This window comes from Fragaria vesca, linkage group LG2, assembly GCF_000184155.1.
Source record: "Fragaria vesca subsp. vesca linkage group LG2, FraVesHawaii_1.0, whole genome shotgun sequence".
In the NCBI taxonomy this organism is placed as follows: domain Eukaryota; kingdom Viridiplantae; phylum Streptophyta; class Magnoliopsida; order Rosales; family Rosaceae; genus Fragaria; species Fragaria vesca.
In genome coordinates this window covers 670090-693913 of record NC_020492.1, presented here as the reverse complement: position 1 = coordinate 693913, position 23824 = coordinate 670090, and the positions used below count along the sequence as shown (strand labels likewise).

Genomic DNA, 23824 nt, shown 5'->3' with positions numbered 1-23824 from the left:
GTTCATTCTATTTGCAGGACCATGGTGGCCAACATAGGTGGTGGGAGGTTAGTGTTGCACCGGAGTTGCATCAAATCGCTGCTGCCAGACACAGATGTCACTAGTGATGTAAGTAACCTGGTAGATTTCATCCTATAAACATGTGGCGATATTATGTCCATTCAACACTAACTTGGTATTTTCCTGTTTGTCAATCCAATCAGGTGATCAACTATTACTGTGATTTTCTTTCATCCTCAAGCAGCACTTGTTGGTACCTGCCGACATATTTCTCTATACGTAATCGATATTCATTAACATACTCTAACACACATCAGGGTCCCCTTAAATACATTGCTTATCACGCAACATTGTTACAACTGAACCTGTCAAATTTATATGCTCATAGGACAATGCAAACAGAAGGTTTGGGCAAAATGAGGATGTCACTGGCAGAGCTATACATACCAGAAGCATCTGCAACATGTATCGTTTCTCCGGACGCATGGAGGATTGTGAAACGGTTAGCAAATTTTGACTCGGACCATATTTACGAAAACTGGAAAATTATTAGTATTTTAACTACACCGTCGTACAACTTCACAGATATTTATTCCGCTGCATTATGGAGATAAGACTGGTACAAAGAAAGAAAGGGGACACTGGTGGTTGCTTATTGTACATCCGAAGCGGCTTGTGGCAGAGATATGGGATAGTGCACCTCGCACCCTCACTCGTGTGGACAGTTCGAGGATTGCGTACAAGACGGTAAGTGACGCCACACTTAAACAAGCGGTGGCAATATCAGGCCACATCATTTTCATACATAATATGAGGAGACTGATTAGATATGGTTCATTGCACAACTGATACACCTAGATGAAGTGTTGGAGTTGGCGGGTTACAGAGACAATGATTTTGTCCGTGATTTAAAGCTCTGTCAGGTTGTTACGCCACCTAATGTACCTATACAACTTGGAGGCAATGAGTGTGGCATACACACAATCAAAAACATGCAGTGTTATGGAACTACATGGTCACGCAACGTACGGTACCCTCTACACACATTCCTTATAAAAGAATTGTACAACATTAATTGATTCACTGAGGAAAACATCAGCACATAGATATTCATTTTTATAATAAATTATGTCCACAGTACAACTCGCATCACATCAGATCGGCCATGTTGCTTGAGTGCTTGAAGGACCCAGGAAACGACCTATATGATCAGGTTCGGCAAAGGGCGGATGCTCTGCATGAAGGTGCAGATCCAACTGAGGTGGATATTGACCCCCCACCCCCAATCGAGTTCTCAAATGAACCAGGAGATTGCATTGCAATTCAAAACCCCCAGCCAACTAACACGGTTGAGGAATAGTTGATTCTGCCACCATCACAACAGGTAATGGTTTCTACCAATGACCATGACGATTACCTGTGGACTGATTGGCATGAATTAATCTGAGTACGTACAGAGCAGAACAAGGGCAGACTTTTGTAATGGTGTTTGCATGTTACTGTAACGTCATGGTATTTTATCCACCACCAGTTAGGTTGTCCAACTCAGATGAGAACCAAGTGTTGTTATATTTTGATAGCAAGCAGGATGTGGGCGCGCCCCGGGACGTCAATGGAAAACAAATTTGCTGCGACACTTTGTTCTCATAAGAAGTTGTACTATTGGTTTTGTAACTTTTGTTAACAGCCCTTTGGGGTGGGAATGTATGACATTATGGACGTTGATTTGTACAAATTGTGGCTATACCTACTACTATTTGGGTCATTAAGCGATGAAGCGTTCTCGTAGCTTATGCTGCCTATTTTAAATTCAACTGCATTTTGCACAAAAAACAGATGTACAGTTGTTAACAAGGTGCCTATATAACTACTGAGTTATGTATCCTGCATGTAAACACATTCTTCTGAACATGCAATGTATACAATGTTGTACCTAACGTAATTCACCATAACATAAGGGCCACAGTTACAAAACAACAACAGTTAGTTTATAACTTACATGTATACAATGCTCTATGATTCATGCCATTCCAAGGAGGAATTTACAACTTACATAGACCAAACAGGCCCAGTATCAACCCCAAATAGCAAACAGAATCAACTCATCTGTCAATATAACAAACGAGCCTATAACAAAATACATTGGAATAAGGATTCATGACTCTAAACTGACAATACACATGTGCGAAATTACAGAGGCTGCATCAAACTGCTTAGAATATTAAAACACCACACTGTCGGCATAGGGTGACCGCCAAATTCAACAAAACACATAACATCAAGACCTAATAATCAAAACAACATGCCAGACAAAGAGGTCTCAACCAACAGTAGCAGAACTACAACTATTCATTAATTTGACAGCTCTTACCAACCTGGGAGTTCACATCAGCCATGTTTACATTCTCATGACATTCATCTCCTACAAATGTGTCAGTGTGAACGACATCAGAGGGTGACCGCTGCGTGGTGTTTGCATTCTTGCTTTGGTTTGACTCATTCCCCTCAAATTCAGATGTTGCTGGTACGTTCTCTTCATAACCATGCTCTCCCACATTCTCAGACGTCCCGGTCTCACCAGATTTCGAAGGCTTACTAGATCTGTCGGATCGGAGGGGTTTAGCCGACTTTCCAGATACGGCAGTCTTTGATTTCTTACCGGATTTCTGACATTTACCAGGCCCCTTATTGGTATATTTTACCAACGGACATCTGCGTTTGTTGTGACCTGGCACACCACATTCTCTGCACCTGTTACCTTCTCCACCGTTCACGTTTCCTGCATTCGCTGCAGGCACACTGTTTCCGTGCATACCCTTCGTTCTGGCAATCACAGGGTCTTTTAAGACATTGTCAGGCACCGGGTGTACCACAGGTTCTACCACACTTGGTCTTTTAGCCTCCCGGTATTTCGTAGATGTCTCTGTAAGCCCGGACAATTGAACAATGCCTGTATCAAAGCCTTCGGTTGATTGAGACAGATTATGACAAGCCTTCTTTGCTTCACACATTAGGGCTGTGTACCTCAATATTCTGCCTGACTTCTCATCAACACACTTAGCTGCGGTTGGAACCATTTTCAATCTGCCACCGCCTTTAGTCCACCTGTCTTCAATCAATGATTTTGGGTATACACTCACATTCCTGTATTTGAGTACGCAGAAAAGGTGAGCACATGGCACCCCATCCAACTCAAATTGCAAACACGAACATGAATATTTCCCATCTACGGAACTGTACAACACCGTCCAACTACGATTAGGTCTCTCATATTGGGACAAGTAAAACATCAAGTCTCCTGACCCACCAAACTGAACACAACTTCTAACACTGAAACGGTTCTCCAACATTATTTGACCCTTTATAACAACAAATATATCATCCGTGAAGGTATTGAATGCATCTTCCTCAATCGACTTAAGGTGAGAGTCAAATTTACTCTTGTGGTTTTTTGACTTGTAATCGTCCAACAAATAACGGTTTCTCAAAAAACAAACACCGGAATGAAATCTGGGCAGAAATTCACCCAACCGAGTGTGTCTTGAAACCCGAGTCTTAATCTTACCATTAATCCCCTCGCATCTCTGAGTGCTGCACATCCCCGCACAAAAGTTCCCCCTAAAAAATGCCTCTGCCCACCTATCACGCTTCTCATACAAAGCTGTAATCCAAGGATCTTCCTTCAACCCGTGTTTGGCAACAATGTCGCCCCACGCTTCCTCCCATTCATCAATCATATACGAAGCATATACCATCTTCCCCAGCTGTTTTTGAACCTCCACATCTTTCACATTCTGCCCAATGTTTCTACCAATGTGCCAAGCACATAGCCTGTGTCATGTCGTAGGCATCAATTTTTTCAACACAGTACGCATAACTTCATCCCCATCCGTTAGAACAGTAATTGGATGTTTGTTATTCATGCTCTGAAGGAATTTCTCAATGACGCAACTAAATGTTGCCTCCTTCTCATCAGTAACAATAGCAGATGCAAACAACACAGTCCTTCTATGGTTGTACAAACCTATAAATAAAATGACGAGACAACTATATATGTTGGTCTTGTACGTACTATCTATTATGACAACATCACCGAAGGCATTGTAGTCAAGAAGGGACTCACTATCCCTCCAAAACAAATTAGCAAGCCTCCCTTCCCAATCGGGGGTAAATCTACCAAAAAAATGACCTTCTTCACGTCCTTTCATTCTGAGCCAATCGATGGCAGACTCTGCATCGCCCCTTTTCACATTATTTTTTTTCACTTCATCTAATTTGTTGTACAAATCTTTCAACATGAATCCAACAAACTCAGGACCCCCTGCTTGAAGTGCCATAAATTCATACGCAACACTAGTAGGCACCTGTGCCATTTGAAGAGATAGCACAACACGGACGTCATCCATAGTCACCTCCCTGCAAGATCGTAGAAACTGTCTCTCATACGGTTCGGCAACTTCGTGATTGTGGTCTGGCACAAAACTCACAACTTCGTACTCCATCGTGCGCCTGTTTAATCTCACCTGAAAAACAGCCTCACAACCTATTCTTGAATACTTAATTCCCCTCAGAGCAGTCTTCATCTTCTTCTTCTTCTTCTTATTCAATGCGGTTGCGTCCTCACACTCTTCTTCTTTTTCATTGGCGGCTTCTTCAGTAACCAATTTGTCCGTCTCGTAAACTTTCTTTCGCTTTTTCTTGGCTGCACTATCTTCATAACCCTGTTTTGAACAACACCATGCCCTCCTCCTCACACATTCGACGTCATTGATTACTGCCTTGTCATGCTTAAAACACCTCCTACTAAACCCAACAACAAATGCATAATAGGCATAAAACTTGTCCGCTTCAGCCAAACTGCTAAAACTTATGTCCTTCACGTCTTCAAATCTAAGCAACTTCATATTTTTTCCCTTCAAAGCAGCATACCATTCAGAGCTAAATATTGTTTCATCTGTAATATCATCTACTCCAACAGATTTTGAATTTCCATGTTCATCGCTGTTATCCCTTCCAACTTCTTGTTCCTCGATCAAAATCACCGGATCTTCCATAATTTCTAAGGTATCCTTCCATGCATCTTCAATCAAACAATCCTCATCCTCGGCTGAAATGACAATATCGTGGTACTTTTCGTTGCTGAATCGGAGACCTGATTCGTCTGTCTCGTCCATTTCGACACCGTCATCCATATCTCTTCTCTTTAATCTGCAAAACAAAACATTCTCCGATCAGCTATTCAATCCCGATACGTAGCACCGAATTCGATTTCAGAGTTATCGAGTATACAATTAACTATACACCACTTAAATCACCTGGTATACAACAGATCTGTTAAACCCAATAGCCTATCAGATATTCATCGCCTTTTATGAAATGTGATCTCCATCTTCCACTCATGAAACACCTGCTCATATGCAAAAACACACGGTCACAATTTCAGTGTGCTCACAATGATAATTGCATCACTTCATGAGCTGTAGAAAGTCCATACCTACGGTGTATCGGGATCCCGTTTGGGTAGGCAACCTCAATCTACCATTTAGTCGATTCTGGTTCCTGCTTTCCTTTTTCCCTTCGATAACAAACACTCACTACAGCCCAGACACCCGACTTTTTTTACATCTGTTTACACGACAAAAATAAAATATAATCCAAACCAAAATACATATGTGTATTTACCTCTATAATCTTACCCCGTATTTACCCAAACCCCCAAATACTAACCCCGTATTTACCCCAACCCTATACGTATCAGATAACCCACGTCTGGCCTCTGTTTCGTCGACACGGGCAGACATCTGGGTGCAGCACCCTCTGGGTACATTCTAGACGTCTCCCACAGTAAATTGAAAAACGAAAAGGTCATAAATCCTAATGATAGCAAAAGAATCATAGAAGGTAAATTCAAATAAGAGAAGAGTGAGATATAGTGTGAGAGAGAGAGAGATGTAAGACAATAGTCCTCCAAGATTGCAACCCACCATCAATTTTTATTCTGATACTTCATGAAATCTGGGTTAACTTTTCTTATTCTCAATGTCGATCTGTTAAAAAATCTGTGTTTGTCCCAAGCTCTCATCATATTTATGATTATGCCCTCATGGTCCTACACCATACAATCAATCTTGATGATAATGAAGGACAAAGGAGAGGTTTCTTGAAGGCAAGAACATACTGTAGTTGAATTTGCTTTGCAATTTTCAATTCATTGTTTATTCAAATAGGGGTAAACATGGAAAGATAATTAATGCTAGGTACATTTTGTAATTTGCTGGGTACATATAGTAACACCCATTTGTTATATACATATAACTTGTTTATGAGTTTATCCTTCGCTTCCATGTAAAGTAGGAGAAGCCCGAAGTGTGAACGAGTGGTGATCCTTTCCTTCTATGAAAAGCTTGACTGCAAGAGATCGTCTGTTGTATATGGCCTAGCCTGTCCTCAACGCTTTATAAATGAAATTGTCGAATACAAATAGGGGCATGTAGCGTAAATGTCTGATTACAATAAGCATCTAGAACAAATCACGACGTAGTATCGAAATTGATCCTCAAAATACTTGTATTCGAACAAGCACCAACTAGTAAAGACTACTACTCTAATGACGACTCCATTTTGCTTTGTCACAGCGGTGACATAATGAAAAAATCACCACATATGTATCACGATTGTATATCCTAATGTTCAATAATGTAGTTTTTCTATTATATTGTCGTTGTTGAATAAACCCGACGACGCTTAGTTTCATCCTATCACTAGATGGTTGCTACCATTTGATTAAGCAAAAGACAAGTAGCCTACCTATAGCAGATAAGGAGGCATATAAGATGCATAGACTGGCATATAGCCTCTCACACCCTACCATATAGAGATAAGGTAATATTAGCGACAAGACCGTATAATTTCAACAACAACAAAAATCAAAATAATAAAATAAAGAATAAAAGCAAGATAGTTCCCAAAATCGAAGCCAAGGGAGGGCCCAAAAATGGACCCAATCCCAAGCCTAGGTCTCAAAGCAGGAAAAAAAAAGAAAAAAGAAAAAAGAAATACCACAACCTCCAGCCTAGAAATACCAAACTGTCATAAGAAGCATAACTTGAGATACTAAAGTGTCATCTTTTAAACATTAAGTACCAAACTGTCCAATATGTCATATCTCAGGTACCATAAAAGGAATTTACCCATATATATTATTAAAAAATAATTTCATTAGAAATGAAACAATTACAATGATCTAGAAAGAACTCTAGTATATATAATAACAAAAATGTTAATGTTATAAAAAGCATAACTTGCACGCGCCTGCGAAAACACTGTGAGTTCCTCCCCTGCCCGGCAACATACCTTCTAGCCGTCGTCGAATAGGCCTTGCAGACTCCAAGCGAGTCTTGGATGACTGTGGTGGCTGATGGAAGAAGAAGATCAAGTTGGGAGTCGAGGTTTGGTTGTGGCCTTACGGTAGATGGCTTGCTTTTGTGTAGTCTGGGGTGGGTTGGATCGAATCTCCACGTGTTGATATGGTGCGTGATTGGGAAATTATGTGGTGGTGCTATGTTTGGGACAGCTAGGGTCAGATCAGATCAGAGTTTACAGACCTAGTTTGCACCTCGTACGTAGTTTTGATTTGGAGAACACTGTGCAAGGATGCGGCGACGAAGTCATTGGTGCAATCGATCAGTCACCTTGACGACGGAAGCCGTCCGAAGAGGGTGCAGTAGCGGCGCATTTACAAAGGGTGATCCAACACCTCCTGCTCTCCTCATGCCATTGCCAGCCTTAAGGTAAGGCAAAGGAGACTTCTGTCTAGAGCCTCTCACAATTGTGGGGCCATCAAATTTTTAAATGTTTCATAAGAGCTATTGTAATTTTTGATCAAAAGGTCATTCCATTTAAATCAGAGCAAACAGTACAAAGACGACGTACTCCAGTGGGGTCGTTATAAAGCATTGTCTTGCAGAATTGCAAGTTCTATACTAGCTAAAGTATAAGCTATGAAATCCTAAGTACACTCACCTTGTAGCGATTAAGCACGATTTTACAAGTAAACTAGGATCCGCAGAAAACTATTAAATACTCTACAGACACACTTGTTAACCTAGACCAAAACTAAATTTAAGCTAAGGGCCCAAGCCCAACTTCATTAGCCAAGGCCCACTCAAGGGAAGCCCTAGCTAATTCAACCCAGGCCCATACAAGCCCAAATCCTCAATGAGCCAAGAATGTTACCCTAGCAGCCGCTACCCCTTTGCCGCCCAAGACCAGCAACGCCGACGTAGCCATTGTCGGAAGTACTGTCGCATCACCAACGCCGACCCCCGTTCACATCACCACCTCTCTCACTAACAGCACAAAGAAAACAAAAAATTGGTCTCGCCGGCGCTTTCACTGCCCGTCGAACTTCAACTTCCCCGTCGTCAGTCCCAGCCTAGCCAGACCAACCACCACCACCACCAACAAGCTGCGAAAAGCCTGGACGCACCAGTGGTATCATCAACAACGACTTGTTATATAACAGCCCGGTCCTTACCATTGAGATATTGTCCTCTTTGGGCCCACCGGCCCTCATAGTTTTGTTCTTGAGGTTTCACCCCAAAACGCGTCTTAATATAAAGTGCTAGCTCTGCACATATAAGCACTCAACTTGTTGTCCCCTGGCGATGTGGCCGACGGGTGCACCTACTAGCTTGTATGCCTAGTTAGGTCACCACAATCCACCCCTTAAGGGACCAACGTCCGCGTCGGCACACTTCTGGCCGGGGACAGGCTCTAATACCATTTGTAAAAGCCCAGTCCCTACCATTAAGATATTGTCCGTTTTGGGCCCACTGGCCCTTACGGTTTTGTTTTTGAGGTTTTACCCCCAAAACGCGTCTCAATATAAGGTGCTAGCTCTACACACATAAGCACAACAACTTGTCTCCCTCGGGCGATATGGGACAGGTGCACCTACTAGCCTGCCTGCCTAGCTCTACACACATAAGCACAACAACTTGTCTCCCCCGGGCGATGTGGGATGGGTGTACCTACTAGCCTGCCTGCCTAGTGGATTGTGGTGACCTAACTAGGCAGGCAGGCTAGTAGGTGCACCTGTCCCATATCGCCCGAGGGAGACAAGTTGTTGTGCTTATATGTGCAGAGCTAGCACCTTATATTGAGACACATTTTAAGGTGAAACCTTAAGAACAAAACCGTGAGGGCCGGTGGGCCCAAAGCAGACAATATCTTAATAATAGGGACTGAGCTGTTACATGTTCATCCCCATAGTCAAATCCATAGGGAAGTAGCTTACCTCCTCACTAACAAAATCAGCAGACTGCTGCGAAGGCACCCCTAACCTCCGCTTGCCTTGTGCTTTTGCCTTAGACAGTTGTCCCGGATTGGGATATGAACACATATGAATCTGGCTACCAAGATAGCAAACCAAATTCACTCCAAAATTCCAAGGGCTCCGACGAATAACTTCACCGACTCCACCAAGGAGGGGATAAGGAAAGAAGGCACTACCAGCCTCCTTACACCAAGTTGCGCTGCCGCAAGGCAGGAGATTTGCCGAGCCGCCGCTATCAAAAGCCGAGTGCGTTCGTAGGGTTTCGAGAGAAAGAGAAGAAGGGAGAGCTTTTTTCTCCTTAAGAGCTATTGTAATTAACTATTACAATCATGTTTAATTGTTTCTCATTATATTCTTCAACTAATTATTAAAATAATTTATTTTCTCAATTCTCAAATTTGAGGAGTTCACATTACACTTTAGATATCTTATTTTTTCCTTTTTTGTGAATTAAATTTGATATTTGACTTCTAATTTTTTTTTTTTTATGAGAGAAATAAATTACAAGGAGAAGCCTCTAAAACACCATGTACTAAAACAATCAAAATTAAAGACATTAAAGACATAAACGGTAATGCCTTAATGCATAGCGTAGGAATAATTAACTTCTAAAGTTAACTTGTTAGCATAGGAATGATTAACTTTCTTCCACCAACTGGACTCACACTATGTCCTTTCTCGCTCGCCCGCCGCCGCCGCCGTGATAGTGTTCTGTCGGACCAGGCATACACCTTCAGAGGAAGACCTGCTAGGCTGCGGCTGCTATGGTTAGCACAACTTCAACAACAACAAAAACTTAGAGGGAGTCTAACAATATTAAAATGTCAAACTTTAAAATATATAATCAATATATCATTTGATACCCCAATCAAAAGTTTTTAGTAGACAAGAACTAGGTAAAAGAAGAAGACAAAGAAGAAACCACCAAGATGTCCATAGTCAAGAATGGAGTGTTAGCATGAAAAGTCCTTCAGATCCAGACGGCATAGAGTATCAATTCCAATCTGGTTTTTCTATATAATAAAAGGTGAGCAAGCAAGATGGTCAATTAGCAAGATCACCAAACTTGACTTACTTGAATACATGATGTTTTAACTAAAATATACGTCATCTAATCTATTTAAGCCTCAGATTTAAGCCAAACTGGACATGACAACCGAAGGCTCATCTTCGTATTTGAAAAACATGACTTCGTTCCTCCGTGATTCCTTGACACTGTTTACGTTTATTTAATTATTTTTGACTCAATGTAATCTAAAAACTAAGAAAGATCCCACACACCCACAGATGTTTCGGCTTCACCGAATGGTGTAGCATCAAAATTCAAAAACCCTCCAAAATTGAAGACAACGTATATATTATTGGTCACACAACACACCAAAACTAAAGTCATGGATTCACATTCAGTTTTTAATGTGTGTTATTTTACTCACTCATCTCCAAATAACATCACTTTTGTAACTAAAATTTTGTTACTCATCTTTTAGTTTCAACTTAAACTTCCATTTAGATCGGCTGGGATGTGAGTTCTCAAAACATTTGTGTTGTATTTTGTTTTATTGAAAAATTATAACCTCATCTTATAGTTTAGTTATTTTGTCTACTTTGTTTTTGAAAAAGTCAATCACGACTTGATATATTAAGATAAAAAAACGAATGCCAGAAGCAACCATTACATACTCTACCGTTATCATCTCCTGTGAGTCAAGACTCATGGTAGTACATAAGATGGACCACTCATTAATTGTATTCACTCACTTATTCTGTAAGCCTACTTCTATAATCAAAAGCATAGAAGAATTGGCTAATGCTAGAAAAAGAACACCATTCCAAGCCATTCTTAATGTTACTTTAAGATCTTCTTGTTCTTTGGCGAGGAAGCCTTCTTTCAGAACCTCGCCAAAGATAAACAAAGTTTGGTTTATGCGGAGAGGTGAGTCAAGAGAGGTTGATTTGTTTGGGGATGGTCATTGATAGATGGCCCTAAAGAGATTCTGAGAGGCAAAGATTGAGGATCTGCATGGTGATTGTGATCGACACCATTTATAGATACCCAAGCCAAGATGGTTAGGGTTTGATAGAGAGGGATAGAGGGATAGAGCAATTAATCATATAAGATCTTACTTATGTTTGTTAATAGAATCGAACCAAGGAAAATAGGTATTCTGTCTATTTTGTCAAAATATTATAGTTTATTTTGTCCATTATAAAATATAATAACCTCATTTTATAGTTTAGTTATTTGTTCATGAGGGTGGAGGCGTGGAGCATGTCAATGATTTTTGGACGAAAAATAGACAGAATAACGATCATTGACATGTTCTACCCTTAAGACCAATTTTAACATTTTAGATCGTCTTTTATAGCCCTCATCATCTTTGGTAAATTGCTCCCTCGTTTGGATCCTGGTCAGTAAAAGTTTTATTGCGATTTAACTTCAATCAATATCAGTGTAACTCATCAAGAATCTCATACTAACTATGTAGTTATTTCATCATACTAGACTTACAAACAAATTTATGGTGTGAAAGAAGGGCAGTCGATTAACGAAAATTACATTTTGATTTTAACAAGAAAAGTAATACAAGGAATAACAAAACTACGTTATGTTTTTGAAACTAGTACTAGACTAGTACCACCACAGCGAAAGCAAAAGCAGAGCTTAGTGATTTGTTGGCCTACCGCTATTGATTCAAGGGATTGCTTTCATGTGGTGCCGAGTGCGAGGATGTATCCATTTCATTTTAATAGCAGCAGATTCCAGCTCATATCGACAATCATAGAATAGTCTGTCTCTCGCGCTAAAATCAATTTCAGACTTGAAATACAATCAACAAGGACAACCGAGACAGGAACATGCTGTACTATATTTCTGTTCTCCACGTTCCACCTCCCAACAACACAGCCATACATTCTTTGAAATGAAGAAAAAAATGTATGCCTGTTGCTTCAGCATTGCATTTTCCATAAGAGTATTATATGCAGCTCATACTGGAAGTTCCTCCATACTGGTAGAAATCTACGAAATTCAATTTTTTTCAAGGTACCCAACATATGACTATTTATCCCCATAACCATTTTCTGTCTATTCTGTAAATAATAACTAGCTATCATTACATCAATGGAAGGTTCATACCTAGTCGGCGTAACATGGTAGAAGTTCAAGGTAATTACAGTGAAAAAGGGAAAGGTGGCAAGAAAAGGGAGAAAAGAAAAGGATAGGAATTGAAGCATTGGATCCGGTTTCTTCTACTAGATCAGGGTCAGAAATAATGTGCCCCTGATTACAGTGACCTTTGTTTATTTTTGTCAAAAGGGGTACAAGATTGATCAAGATTCCCACTTCATATATGTATGTACAAATTACACGCATCCAAGAAGACAAAGGACCTTCTGCTAACTAACACTGTTACACTATGTCCTGCTTGCTTTGCTTTGCTTGCTGGTTTTAGTGTACTAACTCCCACTATCAAACACCACAAAATACAAATTTGGCAGTAAAAAAAGAACAAGTACCTTGCCTTTTGTTTCTCTTCTCTACATTTGCACTGCACTCACTTTCTTGCTCAAGTCTCTCTCTCTCGCACACTGTCTTTGGTGATAAACATTATCTTCTTGTTCTTGTTCTTGTCCGAGACAGACACTCAGTTGGAACCTTCCTATGGGTTTTTGTGGTTTGTGGGCAAATCTACTTGCGCCTCTCCAAAACCACCTTCCCAATCAGTATCTCCAACTTCAAAAATTAATTTATCTTCACTGGCCCTTTTTAACCTGCAGAACCGCACATATCCCAGTTGTTAACTCATCTGAATTACCGCAAATCTAAAAGTTACAAAACAAAACTTGAGCAAGACCCCATTTTAGCCAGCTCAAAGGATAGGGAGAGGACACTGAGAAAAGGACAGGTTTAAGATCCAATCATTAAAAAAAGGAAGCTTTTCATGAGTGGCATCCCAGTTGAAACAACTAGCAAGCAAGAAGGTTCTTTCAGTCTAAGAAACCATCCATTCATCCACCTCCCATGATCACTTAATAACTACATTATTCATCATTTCAACTGTGATTTTATAAACGACCAACACAAATAAGCACTCCCCTATTTGCAAACTAACCCAGCCTAGTTCATTGACATCAGAAATGTATAATGCACATGACTTTATTCTCATTCAACCTAACAACATTGCAACAAGATGTTTGTTTGGGTCAATATTCTCCTAGCTAACAATCTATCCGAGTTGACTCAGTAACTCAACAGAAAATTCTCCAACCGAGAAAATTGAGAGCAAATGGAAATGGAAAACTAAACAAAAAAATTAACTTACCAGGGTAAATGCCTCAGTCCCGGAAAATGACATTCTCAGATAAATCCAACAAGGGTTTCAAGCAATCCGGCGAGAATTTCCTCGCGAACAAGTAAGAGTCGGAATAATTTGACTGACGTAGTTGATAAATAAGCTTTGCCGACACTTCACCGGGTCGGTAAGTGTAGGGGTGGCCATTTTTCGTACCCGTCCAATTAACCCGGGTCAGAGTATAATGGGTACACCCATCCGGATCCGCCATTGACAATAGGGTGGGAAAGTAGTGCTCTTCAGGGTAACACTCGTCTTCCCGATAACACGGCAATTTGAATTTCTTCCACAGCTGCCGGTCCTTCAAAACCACCAATGCGTGATGGCGCGTGAGCATAAAGAACTGCGACCCGACCCGGAACTTGTCGAAAGGGACCTCCGGCATCATGGTAAACCTCCCCCTGGCGGCGTAGCGTTTCCAGAGATTGTTGGATTTGGAGAGGATTTCGATGAAGCTCCTGTAGCGGACATTGACTCCCATCCGAGTCAACTGGGCGTCGGAGTCGGTGGGCAGCCGGGACTTGTCAAAAGTGGGGGAGGCGAAGAGGGAGCGGTAGACATATCTGAAGGAATGGAGAGGCACGCAGTGCTGGGAGAGGACAGCGAAGAAGGTATTGGCCGGATCGTCGAGAATGGCGGTGGCGAGCATTCGGCGCGTGGCGGAGATGAGGGTAGGGGAGGCACGATAGGTCCGCTTGGAGGCGATGAAACGGTCGCGGAAAACACCGGGAGGGATGGTGATGTTGATAGAAGGATCGGCGTGGACGTAAATATTGAAAAGATTGGGGGCAGTTTTGGAAAAGAAGCGTTGCCAGAGGGGGGCGAAGTGGATGTCGGTGTTGGTGAGGAAGAGGAAGGCGATTTTGGGTTTGGTTTTGGAATCGAGGGAGAAGCGGGTGAAGGAGGATTTGGATCGGACGGCGCGGGAGAAGAGGGCCTGGTCGTCGATTTCATCGGCGGCGGGGATGGGGATTTGGTTGTTGGGAGGGAGGAAATGAGGGGCGAGGAGGAAGAGGAGAGGGAGGGAGAGGAAGAGGGCGAAGGAGAGCACAAATGGGGTGGAGAACATCGGAGAAGAGGAAGAGGAAGAAGAGGATGAAGAAGATGAAGAAGAAGAAGATGAAGATAGAGATCGAGGGCATAAGGAGTGAGGGGAGAGAGTGGCTAACTGGATGTGGTGGAGCCTAGAAGAGGCGTCCCTTTCTCTTTGAGGGTCTGGAATGGTGGAAGGCTTTGAGGGAACTTGTCACAGACTGCTGAGGGAGAAGGAGAAGGAGAAGAAGAAGAAGAGGAGTGGTGGGTGTGGTGGTGGAGTCGCGGAGAAATGAAATGAAAGGGAGAAATATTGGGTTTGCTTTGTTGGGTGTGGGGTGGATCGGTGGATGGGCTAGCAGCTAGGTCCTTCGGTCTTCCTATGTACACCTAGTTGGAATAGGCGCGTGAGCGTCACCGCGTCGATTGGGTTACGCAGAGCTGAGGTTAGAGTAAAAACTAAAATATTGATGATTATGGTTTGAAAAAATGAAATCTTAATAGATATATTAAAAAAAATATCGAATATTGATGAAAATTTTATCAAAATTTTATATAAAAATTATATATTCAACAAAAAATAGACCATTACTTTGTTTCTATTTCTTTAAAAAAAACCATTAATGTTAACATGGTATCAGATCTGCGGCTTTTGATCTTGTGGACCTCTTCATGCTTAAACTTCCACAATTATAGAGACTTCATTAATCGGGAAAACTGAATATGCAAGATTGTAGAAATTGTTGAGAGGATTACAAAACTCACCACATGCAGAGAAAAGGGAATCTAGAGTCGCGGGGAAAGTAAAGGTCGAATCGGGCTTCCGATCAAACCTTAACGTTTGCATGATTTGAAAAGTCTAGGAGAAGAGAGGATTCGATCTAGGTTGGTCGGACGTCGTCAGGTGCTCGGAATAGGCCTCAATGTGCGGGTCGGGCGAAGACTCGGACTGGTTTTGGCTCGAGGTCGGGTCTGACCGTGCGCTGACTCTTCCCTAAATCGTTAATTTTTTGTCAATTTCAAAATTTGACATGTGAGTTGGCAATGTCATTTTTGAGTCATTTTCTCTTCAACAAAAGAGTTAAATTTGAAACTTATTTTATTATTTTTATAATATTATACATATACAACTCTTTCTTAGAGGAAGAAGAGAAAACAACGGGAAAGAAAAAAGAGAGAAAAAATGATAAAATAATAAATGACATTTTCTCTTAACTATGTCAAATTTGACTATAGAAACCATATTTTCTTTGTTAGAGAGTTTTTGGGTTGTCAAAAGAGTTCGCTGGTTTCCTGAACCCGAACAAAAACAATGAAATAAGTGAAACGCGATACTTCTGGCTTTCATCAGGGACCTAACTTATTAATTGGAACAGAGAAATGAACGAGGACATCTAATCAAATATATGGTACAAGATTATTTACAAAAAATAATAATAATAATAATAATGAGAGAAGGAATTTTCAACTGGGGACTAGCACCTAATATACTAATATCTTTTCTTTATCTCAAAAACTGAAATTCTGTTTAAACTTAACATGTTACAATTGCAGAAGCATCACTTGCATTTTTTCTCCATATCACATACAAGTGCAAACCAAATTAAACAAAATCCCCTCCTGCAGCCATAGAGTTCTCATCTTAATTGGCATCCAAGAATGTCAATCACCCTATTGACTGGGATCCAAATCTTCATAATATCTCTTGCAAATTGTATGCATCTGAAGGAGCTCATAGTTCCATTGTTTCTGTTGAACATTTCTTGCCCTTTGCATCAGTTTTGCACTTTTGGCTCCAATTGATGATCTCTCATATGTATTTCGAAGCCCCAGGCGCATGTTTTTCTTCTTAATAGCTACTTCTATATACATAGTTCTTAAATGCTAACCCAAGAGGAGGCTCCAACTTCTATGAGGAGTCGGCATATTTAGATTGTCATTTTCGTTGCTACTTTGGTATTCCTCATATAACATCTATGTCTAGCTTTGCGAAGCTTTCCTCCATATGCAAGTGACAGTTCTTTCATCTGAAAGTAGCCCAAAAGACAGATAGCCAAACGGTATTTCCACTTCAGCCCTCATGAGAACCACTCAAGCCTGAGCCACTAATCCACCATACTACATATATGTTTATATGGTGCGCCTCACCAACAGAATATACTCTGCACAGTCCAAGAACAGTACAAGGTCAGATATTACTAGAAATAAAACTCGAAATATGCGTAAACTTTCACTTGCCAAGGAAATTTAAGGCATTTAAAAAACATACAAACTTCTTTTCCTTCCCAACAGTGGCTAGAAGCTCCTCTTGTTTAATACGGGTTTCATCAAGTGTCTGCAACAATGAAACAAATAATGAATGTCTATGTTTTTCTCCTCTTGGTCCTTTAGTTTTACAATTTTGCATGCCAGCTTCGATGTTTGAACCCAAGAGGATCAGAAGTTTACCTTCTTTGTTTCTGTTAGCTCTTTTTCCAAGGCATTGACACGATCGAGAGCAGCCTTCAGCTTTAGCTCTTTCTCAACCTCAGCCTTGTCGACCATCCGCACAAATAGAAAATGCGAAAATCACCACATGCATTTTAGTTCTCTAGATTTAGATCTTCCCTTTCACAATATGAAAATTATATAAAAGGATTCAGAAACATCAAGATACCTGCTTGGTTGCAGTCAGCTGTTGTTCTAAGGCAGTGAGAGCAGCTCTAAGCTTTTCCTCTTTTTCACTTCCCATGGGAGTTGAAAGCTGCAGAAGATGAGAATATGAGATATTAAAAAGTTTAAGGTTGACTAATATGCAAACAGGAGTTGCTGATGGATGTAAATGAGTCTTGCAAAAAATTGCAGTAATTGTACGAATCTAAGAAACTAGTTGTCCACCATTTCTGGAAGCGTTTGAAAACCTGAAGTTTCATTCATAAATGGCTCTACCCCCTTTGACGTTGTAATTGTTACAGTATGATGCTAAAAGTCTTACAATTAACAAAAGCAATAAAGGTGTCACGGATCACAATTGCATATGTAGATGGAACATGGAAGTTCACTGAGCTTACTTCTTCAGGCACAGGAGATAAATGATCTATCTGAATGTCATTAGCCTCCAAGAAAGCATCTGAGCAGACTGAATCAGATCGCTAAAAATGCAAAATAAGTCAGACTATTAAGCATTGAGGCAACACAGTTTGCACGGCAGCCATAAACACACAAAAATGAAAAGGAAAACTTGGGCAAAGGTCTACGTACATCTGGGTGAGGGTGAGGGTAAGGGTGAGCCATCACATGTTCAGAGATTGTCTTCTCTTCTTCAGAGACCTTCTCCTCCATCTTGCCTGACTCCTTTTTCCCAGACTCATTTTTGTCCGACTCAGTTTTGCTGGACTCCTCATTTTTGGCCAACTCCGTTTTGCCTGGCTCCGTTTTTCCTGACTCCTTTTCACCCGCCTCCTTGTTAGACTCCTTATTGCTTGAATCCATATTGCCGGATGTAGTTTTGCTAGAGGATTTGGCTTCAGCCTCACGCTCCTCAGCATAACTATGTACCATCTGCCTCATCAAAATAACAGATTTCATGATCTTTTGTTCACATCAAACAATCAAATATACAGTACAAGGACAATAAACTTATACTATTACATTTTCTCCTCAAATGTAGGTGTCTCTCCACCAGTAGAACCATACATGTGGAACTCAACTTAATATTGAGAAATTGTGATTAAAGGATTGAATTTTAATTCTCCCTACTTTGATACCATGATATGTGTTGTTCACCACTATTCTCCAAAGCTTCAGCAGTTAGGTTGTGGATCGATAATAATTTGGAAGTCTAACAGTAGTAATCTCACCTTCATTATTTCTGGATCATTCCATGGGCCCTTATCAGAAAGCATGCAGCCACCCTTATCAGGACATTTACAACTACCTCCCAAAAACTCTGGCAGCTCGCTGGTACATGATAAGGCTTGCTAAGATTAGATTGAACAAAGTATAGAATAATGTGTAGTACCAAGATAAATAACAGAACATGAAAAAATATGGTTCTTGAAATTAAGGATACTTACCTAGCTTCAATTATTTCAAGCAACTTGCTTTGGTAACTGCTTCCCAGTACCTGTAGCGTAATAGGTTTAGCATCATTACTGCTACAAAATCTTAAATTACCATCTGTATAAACTTACATTGATTTTTGCAGTGGTTTTGGGGTCAAGGAAAGATTTCACAGTATTCCATAAGAGCCTAAATCCAGAACCAGCATTGATGATGAACATACGGTTCAGGGTCTGCGGTAAACAAGAGATTCAAACATCATCATCAAATGCACCTACCTTTCATGCTAGGAACCACAAAAACGTAGTAAAACTTGAAAGAATACCTCAGGATAATTGTCACCATCAACTTTCTGAAGGCATTGGATGAGTTCCCTTGCAGATTTGTTCAAACTTGTAAACCCCTGTAGATCAATAATATGAAGTAACCATTACCTCTCTTAAATTAAGATGGACGTAAGAAGTAAGATGAAATAACATCATGTCTAGCAATATTAGAGGTCACCTGTAGATGTGCTGATAATTATGTTAACTAGAAGATCAGTTTTTCTATCCCATGAATGAGTATAACCAATTGGCTCATGTTAAAAGCAAAACTTTACATACCACTCCTTGCACATCCAAAATGGTAGTGCTCTGATCAATATGCTTCTTAGCCGCAATGGAACAGGCAGGAAATTTATGCACAAAGGTCCTCTCAAACTCCCGTACATGGTACTTTACATATCTTTCCATTTTTGTCACTTGCAATAGCTTGTTGGAATCTACTTGACCAAGCTTCTCGATATAGACAGGGCGTCCATCCTTGTCAACTCCATGATGCCCTTGTGGATAATATTTCAAGACGTCATCAATTTCCTTGAATTCGAAGTCCTTACCCAAGAAAATAAAATTTAAAAGTTCAGATACATAATAAATAGTCAAACTAGATGAATTCTATTATATGCCGATTTCAATAGAACCAATAAAAAAAAATACCTCCATTATAGTATCAGCACCAAATTCCTTCCTCCACTGGATCATATCAGACCACATTTGCTTTGTTTTCTCAGGGTCGAATTTCCTGGCCCTTAAAAATCTGCACCATCATACAAGAATATGACAATCTATTCATAACCTGGTAACTGGGGCATCACAAGTTGTTGGTAGCAATCAAAAGTTAGAATCAGTAACCTTAGCATCATATGAATATCATCATGTCTTGAAGGCAGCAGGTCTTCCGCAATAAGTACTTGCCGAAATTCTTCGGCTTGCTTTAACTCCTCGGCATCAATGTCATCCATAGGGAAAGACATTACCTTACTGTTCCAGCGACCCTTATTGAAGGAATTCGAAATTGCCTTCTTAAAAGACCCAAGCTTTGTTTTCTTCTCATCCTCAGAGTTTTCAGCTGCACCGAATAAAAAGATAAACTGACTAATATACGCAGAGGCTTCTTTTCCTTTCTATCCTACACATTTCTACATGAAAAAATTGTCTGAAATGATAACAATCTGTGTAGCAAATGGAAACCCAATTAAAATGGTCCTGACAAACCAAATAATAAAATCTGCAGAATATTGTTACTGATAGTCAGTCTACACCTTTTTCATAATTTTTTTTATGATCCATCAGTAACAACAGTTTCTTAATAAAGCATAGGCTACATTTTTATAAAGCTTTATAGTAATGCGCAGCTGTGTTCTTATTTTCTCGTGAAGTCATGCATTCTATTATCTCTATAAAGCAGATGTATCAAAGCCATTGAAAAAGATCATGAGGCTGTCCGACTGAGGACAAGAGGGGCGTTGTGAATTGTTCAATAACATAAGTTTGGTTCAAAGGACTCAGATGACTCCATTATAGAATGAGATCAAGAGATGGATGAGAACACAACTTCATCCACTGGGTGGTTTTTCTCCATGAGCCATCATTGCTCTTGGACTTGAACATTCTGAATATCCCAGAGAAAGTCTACTACCTTTATTTCCCAACTTGAAAAACCTACAAAAGCTACAGGGCAGCCAAGCTTGAAGCTTGGAGTTTATGTGGTTTGTAACTTTGTATTGCATATCGGATCATCGGTAAGCAAAACCATATTGATCATTATTTTTCTGCTTTAGTTAAACCCTAAACCCGAATATCTGTTACAAGGACCATATGTGCATTCATTTACATATCTACTCTACAAGGTGGAAAACTACACACTCCAAAATTGAGAAATTTAATTTCACAAGATGTGAATAAACCCATCAAACAAAACGGCACAAATCAAAGAATGTTAACACATACCAGGGCGTCGGTCAGCATCAGATGCAGACATCCTGATTGATCGCCAAAGGATTAGTAGAGTCAAGCACTTATATATACCACAAGGTGCTGAAACCCTGAAGATATATAGATACCTCTACCTATAACCCTTGAAAGTTCAATCAAACAAAGAAACCCAGATCAGCAAACTTGAAAATATAAAACCCAAATCAGAAAAACTAAAAAAAAATAAATGACAAAACCCGCCAATTGAATTCTGATACAAGAAGAACAACAATTCAAATAATCAAAAGGAGAGTTGGACATGGCAGAAAATACCTTTAGAGAAGAATGTAGGGGGTTAAGTGGGGTTATAACTCAAGTGATGGTGCACTTACCCCCTCACCACCCATGGTCAAGAGTCGAAACTAATCGTCGTCCTCCCCTCCCCTTCTTTCTGGCTTTATGTTTTGTCTTTACCAAAAAAGAAAAAAGGGGAATGTCGCAGAGAGAGAGAAAGAGGGTAAGAGAGAAGGTGGTAGGCATATTTATCCCCCCGGATTAATCTCTCGTGTTGAACGGCCAGATTGGGGGGACGAGGACGACATGACTGATATAGAAAACAAAGATTGATAGGAGACAATGAGATGGTGTGTTGTGCTTTGGACCACTTTTGGGTTTCGGTTGGCCGAGAAACAGAGTCTGCGAAATGCAAGCCACCCCGTTCAATCTCCCTCTCTCTCTGGTCTCTAATTTCCCTCGCAAATTTGCCAACCTTTCCCAACCGTATTCGCCTATTTTGTACTCCATAACTATAATTTTATTCACATTCATTCCATCGACCTACACGAATTGGAGATCTAGCAAAATATAGTTTGTCTTACATTTCAGATATGAGAAGTCCATAATTCCATGAATGGTCAACCATACGCTTTACATTGAAAAAGAACCTCTCCTAGGGTTTATCTCGCGTAAAATTTCAAGGACTAGTTTGGTATTGCTGTAATTTTTTTTTTTTTTTTAAGTTGCTGCTGTATTTTAAAAATAATTAATTGTGAATTAAAGTAGTGTTTTTTTTTTGGTTACAAACGAGGCCAAAATAGGCAAAAGAGACTAAATACTAGAGCAGGAGACTCTCTTGACTCTTGTTATAACAGCAAGATCATTAAGAAATGAATGAGCAGCATGAACATGGGGGTTATCAAAGACAATCAGGCCTAGATCATGATGCACACTATTCTTCGCTGGGGCATCCGCAGTCATATTACATTCTCTGAAAATATGGCTAATATGAGTAATTCCCAAGGAAGACATGAAATTCTTACAGCCTTTGATCAATGAACCAAGAGGGTAAGAATCTAAATCTGCACATTGAAAAAGCTTGACCAGCACTGCATAATCGGATTCAATGCATAAATTATCAAGTTGCAGCTGGGAAGCTAATTTAAGGCTATAAAATAGACCCCAAGCGTCAGCATCAAGAATTTTTCCAACTCCAAGATTGATTTGAAAACCACAAACCCAGTTACCACTATGATCTCTTATGACTCCACCAGCTCCAATTTTTCCAGAGGATATGCTTCTGGTGCCATCAATATTAAGCTTAAAAACAGTTCTCATTAGGTATTTTCTAGGAAAGAAATTTGTAACTATAAATAGTGTTAGAATTCTTTTTGGAGTTAGCACTAGTCCATTCCTCAATATAGCTCCAAATCACCTTCTTTGGGAGTAAAGGCATAGAAAACTCAAAGTCAAAAACACTCTTATTCCTCCACTTCCAAATAAACCAACATATGAACACAAATAAATTAAAGTAGTTTCACATTATTTTGAATGACACTATGAATTAAAGTAGTTTTATGTTGAAAAATATTATCAAGACAAAATATAATAATATATTAAGGACCGGTGTCAGTAAGTCTCAACTCAACCAAGCATTTGAGCATCGAGCTGGAACCAACTTCTAGACTTCTATACAACATAGTCCAACGAAAGGCGTAATCCTGAAGATGTAGTGCACGTTTGATACCCGGTACTAGGTTAGACCTCCTTAATTCTTAAGACTGTCCTGCACTAGTGTGGACTGTCTTAAATTGTACTAATACTGGGCCACGTTTGGTGTTGCCCAGGATTAGGAAAAAAAGTTCTAAATTAGAGATGTCCCATGTTTGGTGATGCATTGGACTAGACTACTCTAAACATAACAATCTTAGTCTAACAATCTAAACAATCTTGGTCATCTAACAATAACAATCTAACATCTAACAATCTTGGTCATTGAAATTTTGACATGAAATTAAAAAAAAAAAAAAAAAAAGGAACATTAACTAACACAGACCAAGTACCTCAAATATGGATATGCCCTTAACAACTAATAGAAACATGTGAAAGAAAATATGCAGAATCCAAAAGAGAGAAAGGAAACCTGTGAAAGAAAACCTTTGTTTGCAGCAGCAGATCAGCACCTCCAAGTTCATGTCCTGATGGTTCAGCAGCAGATCATCATAACCTTAATTTGTTTGCAGCAGCAAATCAGCACCTCCAAGTGTTTGCAGCAGCAGATCAGCACCTCCAAGTTCAAGCCAAGCAACTACTGCCAGATTCCACTGAATCCAACGATGACAAAGTAGCTTGTGACCCATTGTTGATGAGCATGCTACATAAAAAAAAAGAACTGAAATCACAATATATACTACATTTAACAAGAGTTTAAACATGAATTTAATTTATGGCACACCATTACAAAATATAAATATGTCACTACAGTCAATCACACTATTATTAGTATGTATATCAAACCTAGTTCATATGGTATAATCTGTTAATACAGTAGC

At 40.0% G+C, this 23824-nt stretch overlaps 4 protein-coding genes across 4 annotated transcripts; all 4 read right to left on the bottom strand.

Annotated features, from left to right (window-relative positions):
* Positions 1–2345: 2345 nt before the first annotated feature.
* Positions 2346–3755, bottom strand: LOC101315204 (protein FAR1-RELATED SEQUENCE 6-like). Its single transcript, XM_004291960.1, has one exon. The coding sequence runs from the start codon at positions 3753–3755 to the stop codon at positions 2346–2348; it is 1410 nt and encodes a 469-aa protein (XP_004292008.1).
* Positions 3756–3836: 81 nt separating this feature from the next.
* LOC101314912 (protein FAR1-RELATED SEQUENCE 5-like) lies at positions 3837–5174 on the bottom strand. The gene has a single exon (XM_004291959.1). It carries the CDS (start codon positions 5172–5174, stop codon positions 3837–3839), a length of 1338 nt encoding a protein of 445 aa, XP_004292007.1.
* A 7141-nt stretch (positions 5175–12315) lies between these two features.
* On the bottom strand, positions 12316–15077 carry LOC101311714. Its single transcript, XM_004289588.1, has 2 exons — positions 13660–15077; positions 12316–13108 (listed from the first exon to the last, which is right to left on the bottom strand). Exon 1 carries the CDS (start codon positions 14756–14758, stop codon positions 13673–13675), a length of 1086 nt encoding a protein of 361 aa, XP_004289636.1. The 5' UTR covers positions 14759–15077; the 3' UTR covers positions 12316–13108; positions 13660–13672.
* Positions 15078–16411: 1334 nt separating this feature from the next.
* On the bottom strand, positions 16412–21812 carry LOC101311424 (SEC14 cytosolic factor-like). The gene is made up of 15 exons (XM_004289587.1): positions 21330–21812; positions 21033–21159; positions 19935–20151; positions 19740–19839; positions 19368–19634; positions 19088–19165; positions 18894–18995; positions 18777–18826; positions 18561–18660; positions 17962–18261; positions 17772–17852; positions 17378–17464; positions 17170–17253; positions 16991–17056; positions 16412–16883 (listed from the first exon to the last, which is right to left on the bottom strand). Exons 2-15 carry the CDS (start codon positions 21061–21063, stop codon positions 16866–16868), a joined length of 1581 nt encoding a protein of 526 aa, XP_004289635.1. The 5' UTR covers positions 21064–21159; positions 21330–21812; the 3' UTR covers positions 16412–16865.
* Between the last annotated feature and the right edge of the window lie 2012 nt (positions 21813–23824).